The following is a 16399-nucleotide window of genomic DNA, read 5'->3' as shown; positions in this document are numbered from 1 at the left end:
TAACACACACAATGTCAGAAATAAGCTGCCTCTCTTTTAAAAATTATCACTTATGGTCAGAATAGTTTTTCTTTCCCCATGGTGAAGAGTCATGGAAAAGGCTGTAAGCATGCTGGAATTTCTTTCTCTTCTTATTTTTTTTCCATTTCTTCTGAACTGTTAGCCCCTAAGCAATTGTAAGTTGGCCTTCTTTGACTGAAAAATGTTTTGGGATGGAAGAGAGGCCATGAAACCTACTTCATTGCATCTGTCTGGCTGTACCAGTAGCATACCACATATAAACCAGTAGTCCTTTTTCTTTTTCCTCTTGCTGTTGATTAATGTACTCATTGAAAGGGCCAGAAGAGTCTTCCTTATGTAAAACTCATGGTATGCATCTCACAAGTGTGTCTTTGATTCTTTTTCCACAGGAGAAGAACGAAAACATAACTGAAAAACAAAGTCATATTCCTCCAGCAGGATTTCAAGGAGGAAAGCCTGCCGGCCTGGACAACAACAAAGTTCCCTACATACACACAGAAGCATTTCCCCAGAACTGGTGACACTGTTGTTCAGTCTTTCTCTTGCTAAGAGGGCTTCCACACAACTTTACAACAATGAATTTCCTCCGGAGACGTCTCTCAGACAGTAGTTTTGTGGCGAATTTGCCCAATGGCTACATGATGGACTTGCAGCGCCCTGACAACTCCACAAGCTCCCCAGTTTCTCCTGCCATGGAGAGAAAGCACCCACAGCCACCGCAGCCCTCACAGTCTTCCTCTGCTGCCACCAGCATCTTCAGCTCCATCTCCAGTGCCATGAAGCAAACCACACAAGCAGCTGCGGGACTCATTGATCACTCAACAAGCCCCACTCCACCTGTGGCTCCAAAACCCAAAATCCTCCTGGTGATTGATGACGCACACACAGAGTGGTAAGTCATCATAGTACTGCTGCCTTCAGCTCCACCATGTCTGGGGGATGAGAGAGATCTGGGAGGCTTAGGGCATCTGCATCTCAGGCACTTTCACACCTAGGTCACCAGATCTCTCTCCAGTTTGGTATCGGCCTGATGACCTGCATACATGGCAGAGCACGCTTTCTGCAGATTTTGACTGAAAAGGTGCTCGTTTGGCACTCATTGGCAAAAAAAGTCTTGACAGTCGCAATGTACAAGCACACACAGAGCACTGTTGGCTCATCTGGCTTAGCTGAACTGGCACATTGAGCCATGGTCCTAAGAGGTTGGATTTGAAGGTGTTTTAATGACACGGACAGGGAGTTAAGCCTACTGTCTGTGCCAGTCCTAGAAACGAAAAGGGATGCTTCTCTCCAGCTCTCTCTTTCTCAGTCTTTTTCCTGGATGTAAATTTATACATAAATTAACAAAAAATAACCCAAGGCTACTACTACCAGTAGTAATGACTGGAGATCATTGGCTGGTCAAAAGCCCTTCACCTGTTTGTCATAGTGGTTATGGTCAAAAGGCTCTTGGGCTCAGCTAAGTCTGCCTTTTTCTTTCAGGACTTTGTTTACAAACAGAAGTTTGGAAGTTTGTTTTCTGTGATATTTGGCAGCAGAGGACCCTTTCCAAAGAGTAGGACAACTGAAGTATTCTGAAATGTTACAGAAGTGACTTACTGCTCGCAGTGTGCTTCCTTTCAAAGTCTGCTGGTTTAGAAAACTGGCGGAGAGACCTATTTTGGGGAAAATCCAGACCATGTTTTGAGGAGATGTTCATTGTTCTGTCTGCCAGCTTGTCTCAACACTGAAAAAAAAAAGGAAAGGGTAACACACGCAAGGGGACTGTACTGAAGACTTGGAAGTGAAAGAAGTTGGGTTACCAGGTCTTGGCCAAGGGAGACGATTTTATTACTTTTTTCATCCCACTCCGCTCTTCAGGAAAGTGGTCACCTTTGGTCTTCTGTGCTTTCTGATTGAGAGGGGGGACAAGGTGGGACTTGCCTCCCTGGGGATATCTTCACAAAGCAAGAGCCCTGCACTCTGCTTTGCTTCCTTTGCTTCCCTAAAAGGGGCAGTGACTGAGCACAACCAGGTCAGGTTGCTTCAGCCATCTTCAAGTAGGCAGGGGAAACAGCAGGGGTTTTCTCGAAGGAAAAACAACTTTTAAACTGTGGAAAAGTCCCTGATAAGGTGGGCTTTGTTTCAAAAGTTTCAGTAGACTATCGTCTTTTAGCACTGTAGCAGTGTGTTAATGCAAGGTTGCTCAGCTGACAACACCACTCTGGTTCAATCCTGACCTCTCCTTTCTGGGTGCACCTGTAAGTCTCCCAGCAGGTTCACTGATCTCCATCTCTGCTTCGCTTTTTGCAGTTCCCTGAAGATGCTGCCAGGTGGCAGTCCCTTAACGTAGCATCCTCCAGCTGGGGATGGGAGTGCCTCTAATGCACGAGTCAAGCATCTGGAGTTTAGCCGGCGCTGCTTAGTCCAAACACTGTAATCAGAGAGGAAAGCCCTAGTTCGAAGGCCAATAAGTTTTTTTTCCTTGAGATTAATGGTGCTGAAGGTAGTCCAGGCAGGGAAGAGAATGGGGAGGGGTTGGACTTTTGTTGCAATGTTTTCATGGTTTAAAACACACACTGCATTCAAATCCCTGACTTTATATCTCCCAGCTGCTGGTCTGTCATGCAGACTTTGTGCTCTGCAAACTGCAGAACCCAAGGAGCAGCAGCTGGGAGTTATAAAGAGGAGGTAAGGCTACCCGTGCTGTCTTCACTCCTCTGCTTGTGTGTAAGCACTCTGTGCATCCTCCTGTCTTGGCTATACCTCTGTTGTCTGTAACTCAACAGTTTCTACAAATGATGGAGGATGCTTTTCATGATGGAGGACTCCTCCCAGCAATCTGCATCTATGCAGGCCTACAGATATCAAATAATGCTGCTGGCAAAGGCTCACTGCTTTCACTACGTGTCTCAGGTTGTGAGGACACTGATCAAAATCTGGATATGCATTTACCACAGTATCATGAAAACTGAGGAAATAATATTACAAACCCTTGTCCTCCATGACTCTTTGTACCATGGGTAGAAATGCATGCTTAGCCTAGAGAGTTTCCCAGCCTAAAGGTACCATAGTATTTTCTGAGAGAGTACAACTGCAACCACTCCAGTAGGCCAGGAGTGCTACTTGCAGTTGATCTCACATCTCCAGGAAATTCAGTGAGGCCCTGACAGCAGCACTGGAAAACAGTGCCTCTGCAGATTTTTATTATTGGTAACGTACTTCCAGGCAATGCCAGTTATCTTCTTGGTCTCAGACAGGGTGTTAGGTGAGCTCAAGCTGACCAGCCTGAGGTCAATGGCAGAAACATTTGCCTTGTGCACATCTAAAGAAGCTGGTAATCTGGAGATTCTGGTTGTCCAGCCCTCATCATGTACAGAAACAACCACAGAATTTGAAACGTGGACAACAACAACCTATTGTTATTTCTATGCTGGTGATTTGGGGTTTGGAAGAAGCATCAGGTCTGCAATGCATTTCTCTTCAACCCACTCTGGTTCTTGCTACTTCTGAAACCAAATTTGGTTTTCAAGAAAGGGTCATTTCCTTTTCTTTTTGAACTAGTTAACTCAACTAGAAATGATCCCCAAGAAATAACTACTAAAGAGCTACCCTTATTTTAAGGGGATGGGGCTTCCTCCCCCATAGCAAGTTACACAGGGTTTACAACAAGGACTAGCTTGCTCACAGACAGGAAGAATGAGAGACGATGGAATCTGCCATTTGATTTATCTTCTCTAAATGAAAACACTTTCTCATAATTGGAGACTGCAGCATTATTGCCAAGCCAGACATTAATTTATCATCACTGTTTGTATTACAGCAGAGACAAAGAGCTGCAATTATGGATTGGGACGAGGTGTTTCACAAGTGCATGATGAAATGATCTAACAACCAAAATAGGCATGTACATGTTGAAGGCACTTTAAAGTGACAAATGGCAATCCTATCTATTTTTAAGGAGCTACTCTGTCTCTGATGGCACAGAATAGCACTCTACTTATCTTGGAGACGTAGAGGAAGTGAAAAACACCCATGGGAATCCATGCTCTGTCTTCCTCCATAAAATCCTTGCCACTCCTGACATGTAGTATGCTCTGGTTTATTCCAAAGACAAAGTACTATAAAAATAATGTGAACTCCACAGAATACAATCAGCTGCTTTCTGCATTAGCAGCAGTAAAAGAAAGGTACATTCTATTAAAAGCGAGGGAACTCACCCAGCTTTCTGCTAAAGTGGCAATGTTTTGACAAATTTTCCATCTTACTCCAAGACCCTGCTCTAGCACATTGCAAGGAAGCACACAGTTAATCTACCACATGCAGGATGTACACAAGAGGAAAGCACTATCTGTATGGCTCCCTCATGCTCTTGGCTTTGACAGAGAGCTCTCAGAGACACCACAGAAGTGACTGTATCCACACATCGACATGCTAAGGAAAAGCTCTGTTTCTCTTCAGTGATTAATGGTGCACTCCTCAGACAGGTATCTCCACACAGAGAATTAGGGAGCTCCTTGTGGGCCAGGCAAGCAGTAACTGTGCCTTGGGCAACTTCTGAAAATTCATCCACAACCCACCAACAGCAGCTGCCAGAAAAAGGGAGCTCAGACATGAATACATACACGCATGTGCACACACGTGCATGTAAACACACAGCTAACGGGAGTGAGGCCATGAGAAAAGGGGATGGCAGGACTCCATGTAACAGCAGAAGGGCCAGCTCTGGCAGCCTGACCTCAGCCAGGAGAAAAACATCCCACCTCTGGCAACTTCTTCGCCCAAAGCGCTGTTAAGTAAAATCATGCTCTTACTGGACTGAATGTCTCAGCAGATCAAGCAGGATTTAGAATTGTGAATTGTTAACGCACCTCCTCTGTGAAAGCGCTCAGCTTCTGAGCCTAATGCTTCATATTTAAACAGCTTATTTGGGAAGTGATCAAGCACAGCTAAGGTTCCCATTAACAACATATGCTAAAAACATTGCTTTTTGGACCAGACAGCATAACAAAGTTGTTCTTGTTGCATTTGTTAGATATATTTGTTGCACTTGTGAAATATCTCGTGACAATTTTCAAAGCCGTTGGCATGTGTTGCCTGAATTTCAGGCTTTTTCAATTGTTAACAGTGGTTATGCTGTCTTGCACAAAAGGCATGTGCCCTGTGTGAGGCAGCTCTATAGGCTAGGATTGTGCCATATGTCACCAAGAGAAAAAGACTGAGAATATTTTAAGAGACAAAAATTGTATTTTTTTCCCATTTAATTTACAGCCAGATCTGCCTGAACATATTGTCTCCAAAAATTTAAAAATGATGGAAGAGAAAAACTATGATTAACACTGAATGAAATCCTCTTAATGCATCTGAAATGGCTCTTTGTATAATAATAATGTCATGGTTCAGGTCTAATTATGGGCTGACCTGACAGGATTACTGTTTTCCACTGGATGGAGGAGATTATCAGCCCTTTTTATTAAAATAAAGCTATTTTTACTTCTGATAGTATATGATGTATTGAGCCTTAAATATGTAATTTGTCCAAAAATATAGCAGGTCAAATAATAACAGTCTAATACAGAATTTTAGTAATTTGGGACTTTCTAAGCCCTATTTTTTTCAAGGAATGGCTTTTCAAAAGTATTCCACGAATGTCATCATGAGTCATTTCATGCTTTCAGTAGGCTAAAGATGATATACGAAAGCTCACGTTCAGAGAAATATTTCTGTACTTAACTCACTGAAATATAATGGCAAGTTATGGACTAGCTTTTCAATTTGGACTTCATTACTATTTATTATTATTATTATTCAGAGTTGATACTTCAAGCTTGACCTCAGGAATTTGCTGGTTAAATTACAAAGGTTTGTCTGTATTTCCTGGTAAGAAACCCACAGTCAAATAATATTGTGGTAACTGACTATAATTATGAATTTGCCTTTATTATACAAGGATAACCTTTTAAAGCTTCTTAAGTTCTGTGCAACTATGCTGATATAATTTGCAAAAACTTACAAGTGAAATTTATGTTTTCACAAATCTGGATAAAAGCCTTACATTTTCATTATTTATCCATAGATACCCAGAACTCAATATTACTGTTCCTATAATCTATGCCAAGTGTGACTTGAGGGCTGAGCTCCATTTCAGGGAAAGCAGAGGCATGCTTGTGTTCAATAGTGTGTGTGTCTGTAAGACTATGTATGTGTACTTGGAAGCAACATGAAGATTTTCAAAATTAGACATATTCCCTAGCATACAGGCATAGGGGTGAGAAGGAGGTAAGCCTGTCAGAGGTATTCAATAAATCACATTTATCACATCACTTTTCAATCTGTTTTAGGTATATCACCATCATGTCTGCCTGTATTTTTGTCCTGCATATGTAAAGCAACTTGGGATCTAGTCCTCCTGCGTGAAAGGTGATACAGAAATGTAAAGGATTAGTATCATTACAAAAATAGACACAAGGAATATGGAAAACATTCCCCACCAGGTTATAAATATGCTAATGCAAGTCAAATCTGGGACCTTAATTGCTTTACCAGAGTTCCTATAAATGCATAGAATTTAACCTCAGAATGTCCTGCCTAGTCCCGTACATATTTAAAAAAAAATAAAAAATAAAGGCTCAGATGTGTTTCTCAAGGCTTGTGAGCCAGATTTCTTCTGCTTGAAAGCCTGCAGCCCTGCCTCAGCTTTGGTGTGAGCTAGCCTGCCTCCCCCACTCCTAAAGTTCAGAGAGGTCAGAAGTGGGCTTCCATTCCAAGGAGGAACCAGGACAAAGCATTGCACAATCCTCAGCAAAATGACACCCCTCGCAAACAGCTCCAGGCCCTACCCTCTAGATTTAGCAGCATGGAAGTGTGCCAGCAATGTACTATTTTGAATAATATGCAAAATAAACTCGCTGCCTCGTGTTGTGCTTAAAGCACGCCTCCCCCTTCCCCAGCTCTTTGTGGCCAGGAGGAATGTGACCGCCGTGCCGGCCCTTCAGAGGGTAGCCTGGGGGGGATCGGACCTACAGCGAAGTGTCCTTCCTATCCTGATGGCTGGAAGAAATACAAAAAGCCGTGCCCAAAAGCCTTACACTCACTTGTGTTTCTCCTCTTGAGTAACTGCGTTGATTACCCCTGTTTCGTGAGCAGGAGGTGGCACAGGAAGATGCTGGGGGGCCAGCATTATGTGGGACTCTGCGGTTCCCTGAATAGGAAGAATGCCCTGAATTGTGGTGTCTGCGGTCATCATTAAAAGTCCTGGTGGTTTGCCAGCCCAGGTCTCCCCCAAAAGCAGACTTTTGGTTCTGTTTGTCAACTTGTTGCCCTGAGAGAAAGGGAGGACTCACAAAAGAAACCTTAGAAAGCCATTCTCCCTTCCTGCCCCCAAACTTCCCTTTCTGTGGGTGTTCAAGCCAAGAAAATGCTTCCAGCGCTGTAGGGTGGGACCTGGGGCCTCATAAGGAACCTCTCTGTGAGGACTTCCTTTGTCCAAAAAAGAGCCAACCCTACACCATCATCACAGCCTGATAAAAATCTCTTCAGGAGCAGGCACGGAGGCGTTTCTTCCCTCAGTGTGATCCCGTAACTAAGAATGCCTTGGGGGTTGTTTTACAGTAACCAGAGCAGGCTGGGCTTGTGGTTGTTCCGAGAAGGTAACAGAGGACGTCTGTTCCCACCGACTCGCCATCTGACCTCGGGCGCCAAGGACATACCTGCTGAGCTGGCTCTTGGCTAGGTGGCTCCAGCAGCCCCGGCAGTGACAGCAGGGAGAACAAGTTAATGTCACCCCAGGGTATAGCTGCACTGCATCCCGGGCTGGTACTGAAACATCCGTGGAGCTCCTGGCAAAGTATCAATGTATGTAGGAGCCCAAAATTTAGATGTGCCTCTTGGTCCTCTCCTTCCCACCTGTAAAATGGGGGTCCCCTTTCCCTCTCTGATCTTGCCTCCGGGCTATTTAACCTCTAGTTCAGACCTTGTTGTCTGAGATGTTGAAACACACATCCATCATGCTTATCCATCATTTTTAACAACATGAACATCCCTCCCTAGTGCTTATTAGGTACTCCTATGAAACAAAAATTAGCTACCAACCAGTCCATCCTACACCTGATCAGTGTGTAAAGGTGTCTGGGCTGCAACAGATGTAGATAAGAGCTCAAGAAACTTACAGACCACAGCACTCGTGGAGTGATTTTTTCTCTTCCCTATGCCCTGGGCAGTCAGGACTTGACCACCTCAAAAGTCCTTCCTGTTTGCAGCTGGGAATTGCAAAACTGGGGATAAGTGGTGAAGGGGTTGAGGGCTGGGCCCTGAAAGGAAAACCTCCCTTGTTTTTACCCCTGAGGAAAAAAGGGCACAAATGCATCTAGTCTTCCTCCTCCCCTCCCCACTGCCTTTACAGCCTGTTGGGGGCTGGGGTGGTCGGGGCATTCCAGCGGCTGCTGGCCAGTATCCTGGAAACTGCCTCCTTTTTCCCAGTCCCAGCCCCTTTTATGAAGCAGACAATGCGGACATACAGTGAGTGCCTTGTGCATCACTTGGGCCCCAGGCCCTTTGACACGGGGATTTGGTACAGTGGCCAACCCCCCGCCCTCCCTCCGTGAGGTGCCCCCACACCCAATTCCAAGGGTTTTAGCCTGGCCTTTCCTAGGCTGGTCCAGAAAGAAATGACGTGCCTTGTTTTCCCAAGGGGCTCGAGAGAAATATTTGTGATACAATTCCAAGGGAAATAATTTAGATAATCCCATAATTTACCCACTGATCCTTTGTGGTTTATTTACTGATGTCTTTTCCCCAGCACTCCTCTCCCTCTTTCTTCCACCCACTCCCTTGAGCTCCAGGTGAGAAGCAGTCTCCATCCAAAGAGTGGCTTTCATTTCTTTGCTGTTTGTGTCTTGTTTCAGAAGCACAAACTCAGAGGATTCAGAGGAATTTGCTTTCACAATATTTCAGTGCCCCTCTTGGCATGCTTGCTGTGACTCCAAGCCTGGGGAGCAGGAACAAACCCACTCCTGAGTTTGTAGCTCAAGGCTTCTGTCACACAGTGATGCCCCAGAAGGTGCCTGGGCTGATTCACATCACAGGGAGCTGGGGCTCAGATGTAATGCTTATTTACTCATCTAGTTACTCCAAGACATGCTACCAGCAATTGCAATGACATTTGTTACATCAGCTCCGTTGCAGTCTCTTATAGGATGCTTTGAGCTATATTTTCTTGATCTCTTCCTATCCTCAAAAATTAGTTAATGCAGAAACCAGTTTGTAGGATACCCTGAGGAAGTCCCATGAATTTAATACAAGATACCAACCTGTCTTCAAAGCTGTGTAATGTGTTATAACCTCTCCTTCACCCAGCTAACAGAGCTGTGGGAATAGCTGGAAGCTCCTGTTCCACACAGAGGGGTTGCTGCTCTCATGCTGTGTTTCCAGGTTGGCCCCAGCTCACATACCCATAACTTTACTTCCCCTGGGTCTGGGGACACACAAGGCTTTGGTGGGGACATGGTGCCATCTGAGGGACCGAATCCCTGTGTCTGCAGACTACAGGCATGGAGCACATGGATTTTTGCAGCCTTCTCATGGCTGCAGTATGGGTTACCCTGCTCACAGAGTTACACCAGAGGGATAAAATTCACTGCTGGTATTCAGGTGCCTTACAGATCTGATTGCAGCTTTGCATCAGTGCTCACATCCCTTGTTCAGAAGGATGCTTCACAGATACCTAAGCCAATAATGTTATACATGAATTTTCTATGAATTCTCTCTTATGTAGGTGATTCCAGGTGAATTGATAATAACCATCAGGTGTCTTTTTTCCCTGCTGCTATTCAGGATATACTCCGTGTCTGGCTGAAAAATCACCCATATGCTTCCTCTAGCCATGGTCGCTGAGGCAGACTGGGGACTGTTTCATGGCAGCTCTGGAAAACAAGCTTTTTATTCTTTCCAAATTACTTCATAAGTAGAGGCATCAGGTTTCCTGTGGCCCTGTAACCACGTCAGGGCTGAGGCAGAAAGCAGAAGTTGTGCTTGTCTGGTGCCCTTGCACCCTCAAAACCTATCCCTTTCCAGGGTGTGCAGCTTCCTTGTTGCAAGGAGAGAGGGGTTCAAGGAAAGGTCTTCCCCTGGAGGCCAGGGCTGTTTATTATGGTGCTTCCTCTCTCCCAGCTGGTGTGGCCACATTTAAACACAATTCCTAGCGCTGCCAATCCCACCCAAGAACTTTTCTTGAGCGTGGCCCTGCATTTTTCATCAATCACAACATGTTTACATGCTAATTTGCTGAGATCACAGCAACCGCACCACCCCATCTACACCCTGCATTGCCAAATTATAATACTGCTGTGCCAGCTTCAACGTCTGATGTGCTTTAAAACAAAGAGCACTGCAGGCTGCCCAGGAGAGGAGTGGGCTTGTGTGGCTGGTGCCTTGCCTGGTGTCCCAAGCTGGGGGTGCTGCAGGGCAGCTCCCATCCTGGGTGATGAGCTGCTCCTCCTGTTGCTGGTGGTTGGCTGTGGTTGAGGTAAATGGGAGCACTCTGAGGCTTCTTAGAAAGGATTTGAGCTGGTCTTGTGGGAGAGATTCACAGCTGCATTACAAGCTGCCTAGAAAACCCCACAGCAAGTCACATTCCTGGGAATAGGTCTGGAGGAGCCCACCACCTAGAAGCTCAGGTTGATTTCATAGAATCATAGAATCATAGAATATCCTGAGTTGGAAGGGACCCTTAAGGATCATCAAGTCCAACTCTTGACACTGCACAGGTCTACCCAAAAGTTCAGACCATGTGACTAAGTGCACAGTCCAATCTCTTCTTAAATTCAGACAGGCTCGGTGCAGTGACCACTTCCCTGGGGAGCCTGTTCCAGTGTGCAACCACCCTCTCTGTGAAGGACCCCCTCCTGACGTCAAGCCTAAATTTCCCCTGCCTCAGCTTAACCCCGTTCCCGCGGGTCCTGTCACTGGTGTTAATGGAGAAAAGGTCTCCTGCCTCTCCACTCCCCCTTACGAGGAAGTTGTAGACTGTGATGAGGTCTCCCCTCAGCCTCCTCTTCTCCAGGCTGAACAGGCCAAGTGACCTCAGCCGTTCTTCGTACGTCTTCCCCTCCAGGCCTTTCACCATCTTTGTAGCTCTCCTCTGGACACTCTCCAACAGTTTCATGTCCTTTTTATACTGTGGTGCCCAGAACTGCACACAGTACTCGAGGTGAGGCCGCACCAGCGCAGAGTAGAGCGGGACAATCACCTCCCTTGACCTACTAGCGATGCCGTGCTTGATGCACCCCAGGACACGGTTGGCCCTCCTGGCTGCCAGGGCACACTGCTGGCTCATATTCAACTTGCTGTCTACCACGACCCCCAGATCCCTCTCTTCTAGGCTGCTCTCCAGCGTCTCATCGCCCAGTCTGTACGTGCAGCCAGGGTTTCCCCATCCCAGGTGCAGGACCCGGCACTTGCTCTTATTGAACTTCATGCGGTTGGTGATTGCCCAGCTCTCCAACCTATCCAGATCCCTCTGCAAGGCCTTTCCACCCTCATTCGAGTCCACAACTCCTCCAAGCTTGGTGTCATCAACAAACTTGCTCAAAATACCTTCTATTCCTACATCCAGATCGTTTATAAAAATATTGAAAAGTACCGGCCCTAAAATGGAGCCTTGAGGGACCCCACTGGTGACCGCCCACCAGCCTGATGCAGCCCCATTTACCATAACCCTTTGGGCCCTGCCCGTTAGCCAACTGCTCACCCATCGTATGATGTTTTTATTTAGCTGTATGGTGGACATTTTGTCCAGTAGGATCCTATGGGAAACCGTGTCAAAAGCCTTGCTGAAGTCCAAAAAAATCACATCAGCTGGTTTCCCTTGGTCCACCATACGGGTGATCTTATCATAAAAGGAAATCAGGTTAGTTAGGCAGGACCTACCCTTCACAAACCCATGCTGGCTGGGACCAATGACTGCTTTGTCCCCCAGATGCGCCTCAATAAGTTCGAGAACCAACTTCTCCATGATTTTACCAGGCACTGACGTGAGACTGACAGGCCTGTAATTGCTAGGGTCTTCTTTCTGACCCTTCTTGAAAATCGGCACAACATTTGCCAGCTTCCAGTCTACCGGGACCTCTCCAAATTCCCAGGATCGTTGAAAAATAATTGAGAGAGGTTCCGCGATGACGTCCGCCAGCTCTTTCAGCACCCCGGGGGAGAGCATTCTCAGATGTCTCTCCTGCAAAAAAATGCCCGCCTTTCTCCTGCATGCCCATCAGAGCAATGTGTTATTTCTTCCCTCCATCCATTGTGTGCTGTACTCTTGTAGGTAGGGATCAGAAGCCATTTCATGTGTTGTGCAGCACTGACCAAAAGATATTCCCCCTTGCCATGGAGGCATCATGATGTTTCCACAGCATCAGCAACGATTCCAGTTTAATTTCAAGGAGTCCAGGGTGAGGCTAAAGCCATTTTTCATTTCAGCATGATAGCCTCCACTGCCCAGGGTCTCCGGAACACCAGGTGCAAATTGAAAACATCACTCCGTCTGTTTCAGAGATATTTTCAGAAAGAAGTGTTTCATTCTTACCCTGGGCTGTGTCAAAACGATGGGCTGACCAAAATATTTGCTGCAAATTGCTTAGCACCTGTAGTCTTCAGGGACACTCAGAGCAGGTTAATCCTCCTGGGGGCTGTCTTTCAAAGAATGTGACATATTGTGCTGTTAAAAGAAAGTTACCTGAGACATGGGATGAGACAACCTGTGTGGAAGGAGGGATAAGGAGAGGTCACGCAGCATCTAACTTGAGGATATCGCCCCAATGAATCCTCATGCTGGATGTGTCCTCTGTGTGCCTACCCATGAGCAGAGCCAGTGTTGTGGAGAAGAGAGGGAGGATTTTTTAACTGTGTTGAGGGTAATTTCCTGGACTAGGCAGTGGAAGCCTCTTTTGCTCCATCTGTACCGGGCTGAAGACCATGGCTAATCACACTTCATTACAAACTGAAGCAAAGCAGCACCAAGGAGTCTGCAACCAGCTGGTCAGCAAAGCAGAGAGGCCATAGAGGGAGGAAGTGTGTTTCATAAATGTGGGTAAGGAGTATATATTACGAGTGTGCTGGGAATAAAAACAAGCTTGTACCAGTGAGTAGCACGCCTCAAATTTCAGACCAGTTCCTGTGGGCCCACTTAAAGCTTATTCCAGTTTTTGAGAAGTTGCTGGGTCCAGCAATATCCCTCATGCTTAGGAGCAAGGAATGTTGCCAGACTCAGCCATACCTCCAGAAACACAGCGGAATTATTAAGCACATTTAGCATTCCTGTTTATCGTTAGAGGCGTGATGTCTCAGCCTGTCTGTTGAGTTGCTTTTTTTTCATGCAACATGTAAAGTCAAAAGAGGGGGAAAAGTGGCTGGAGTTCTGCTTGTCGTACTGGACAGGGGTTGTTTGAGCCATTTAGTCTTGGTCACACCTGGCTGTTACAGCATCCCTCACCAACATCCATGCAGAGGTCTTATTAGCACCACGCTGATGGATGGGCTGTCTGGGAAGGGAAGCACGATACAGCCCACAGATGCCCTCACTACAGCCAAGCAGAAAACTTATGATTTTATTTTATTTTTTGTATTTTTTCCTAATAAAGAAAAACCTTTTGACTTGGTTTGAGCCAGGATCAAAAAAAAACAAAGCAACTTTTTTATTTACATTTCACATCGCTGGAGGAGGGGAGAATTCAGCTGAAAACTAGTGTGTTTCAGCCATGGGGAAAATTGCCTTCCTACTGTCTCTCCTATTTTATTGGAACAAATAGACACATAGTAAAAATGTGAGCCAGATTCTTTTTTTGCTAATACTATAAAATAGGGAGCAAAGCCGGCTTCCCCTCATTTTCCTTTACTTCTTTATTCTGTCCTGTCTTTGCCAATTGGAAACAGAACTCAGAGAGTTACTTTGTCTCTGGAAATAGCTCTTGAAGGGCTTAACTGTGTTTTCAGTGCTTTCCAAATAGAAGAGCATTTTGGAACCAACACAATCTTCCTGAAATTTTAGGGGGGGGTCTGAGAAAATAATTTAAGTTCATGTCTTCTTATTTGAAGTCTGTTTGATGAAGGGAAGAAACTGAGAAAAATATTAAGAGGGGAAATTCTATTGGCAATTTCCCTGCTGACTAATCAATACAACAAGCTTCATGTGCAAATATGGATGAAAAGGCTAAAGTTGCCTGCCCTTTTCCTATGCTGTCTTCTCCAGCACAACTGTCAGCTTTTCCCTCCCTGTAAGTGCTCTGTGGTCTATCTAGCTTAGGCAGCTAGGAGCAGAGGTGCTGGAAGGTGCAAAGAAATGGTCCTTCTTGTGACATTTCTCAGTTCCAAAACTAACACAGTTTCTTGGTTCAGGATATCCTACATTCATGGTGCTGTAGATGGGTATACTATTTCTCTACATTAGTAGCAGAAAGACAAACGATGGAAAAGCAAATCTTTAGGGAGAGAGCATGAGAGAAAACTTTACAAGTACTTCAGCTGTGATGATAAAGATCCTTGCTCAACATCAGGAGAAAAAGTTTCTGATGGCATGACATACATTGCACTCCTTTTTTTGCAGAATAAAGATTGTGCATTAAAGGAGATTAGCAAGGAATCATTGATTAGAGTTGTTGCTCTGGAAAAGGTTAGGAGAACATTTGGTTTTCAGCTTGAAAATGAAATGTAAAAGTCACAAGCCTTGAAGGAACTTTCTGGTGTGGTTTTCATCTGGCTTGGCAGGTTCCTCCTGGAGAACAGAAAGCTGAAAGAAGACAGGAATTAGGAAAACATGCTGTGACCCGGATAGGAATTCTTCAGCAAAACGGAACTGCAGAAGCAAAATAGCATTCAATAAGAGCCCCAAACCTTTAACCATGCCCATGTCTCTCATTTCTTCTGCAGGGCCAAATATTTCCAAGGGAAGAAGGTGAATGGAGAATTCGATATCCGTGTGGAACAGGTCAGTGACAACTGAATGTGGTTGTAAGAAATGTGTGTGGACAGGGCTGAGATATCAGCAACAACCTGCGGATGTTCTTCAGAAGAAAGGAACTGGGGATGAGTTTTATTATTTGTCCATTTTAGAACATTATGGAAGACATAAGTGAAAATATCCTTTCCTCTCTCCCTGCCTTTGCAGAACTAGTGACTATGTCACCTTAAAATTAAGTTTTCCATTTTGATGATGGAACAATAATTTCTTCCACTGGAAGATTATCTCACTGATCCATATGTGTGCCAAAAAGGTGCAAAGGCAGTACACCACAGTGCATGTTGGTGATGTTGTATTCCACATGTGAGTTATAGAAGTCTTCTGACTCATCCTATTTGACCTGATTTGAGCCTAAAATCTTTTTGATTTCCATATGCAAAAGAACTGCACACAGCAAAATCTTTTCAGCCATTGAAAGCCCATAGGAACACTGAGAAGTCTCACGAACTGTTATCTAATGTGCTCTGCCAGGCACTGGCCAAATACTCTGTTTCTCTGGTAGCACAAGGCATTCATTTCAACTCAAGACTCTTCATGCTGGGGACTGTTCCCTCCTCTCTGTGTTGGTGCAGTGCCTGGCAAAATGAAGTCCCCATATTGACTGAGGTTTTACATGTTATTGTCACAGCAGAAATGATTATTAATAAATATTTGCAGGTACCTAATTTGAAAGCAAGCATAATAAGAGAGAGATGTATATATGAATTGGTGATCATGAAGGAATGATATGCTTGCTTTTTCCGCTTGCTTTTTCCCCTTTAGGGCTATAAAACTACCTAGGTGGGTAAAGAAAGCTGGCAAATGTTGTTTGAATGACCTGATATTTTCTGTCTTTACGAAGATGGTGATTCTGTGTTATGTATGTGTGTGTGTATAAAAGTACTAATGCAGTGGTTTTGAAGACTTTCTCAGGACCCACTGCCCATGACAAGTTGTTCCTTTTCTTTTCAAAGGGCTGTTGTCCTGTTGCCTAAGACTGTATATGAGAACACACAGTCAGATTAAATGTTGTTTCTGGGACAGAAAAGTTAGAAGGTTGTTTTTGCAACTGTTATCAATAAATGATTCAATTTTCTCTTTTTATTGGTGCCAAATTTGTTACTTCTTGTTAGCAAGAACAACTCTAACTTGCACTTTCTGATCAAAGCCTTTATCTTGCTGGCTGTGGCAGTAAATGCCTTAAAAGAGAAAAGGAAAAAAATAAAATTAAAAAAAATAAATAAATCATACTTCTCCCATTGAAGCATAGAATCAAATAACAATTGCCCTTCAGACCTCTGATCCAACCTCCTGTACCACTCAAAGTAGGGTCAGCTTCAAAGCTAGACCTGGTTCTCTTCAAAATTACTTACTAATTCTTCCTTAAAACCCCAGCCTCTTCCTTTGCCCTCA

General features: G+C 44.8%; 1 protein-coding gene across 2 annotated transcripts in view; it reads left to right on the top strand.

The window, feature by feature from the left end:
- Positions 1-596: 596 nt before the first annotated feature.
- Positions 597-16399, top strand: part of SYN3 (synapsin III) — a gene marked incomplete at both ends in the record, with an annotated part of 168787 nt that continues 152984 nt past the window's right edge. For both annotated transcript variants that reach the window (XM_084299840.1, XM_084299839.1), the window contains 2 exons: positions 597-913; positions 14917-14974. In XM_084299840.1, coding sequence (XP_084155966.1) covers positions 597-913; positions 14917-14974 — 375 coding nt within the window. The remainder of the gene's footprint in view (positions 914-14916; positions 14975-16399) is intronic.

This window comes from Netta rufina, assembly GCF_964035555.1.
Source record: "Netta rufina genome assembly, chromosome: 1".
In the NCBI taxonomy this organism is placed as follows: domain Eukaryota; kingdom Metazoa; phylum Chordata; class Aves; order Anseriformes; family Anatidae; genus Netta; species Netta rufina.
This window is presented reverse-complemented; position numbering and strand designations above follow the sequence as displayed.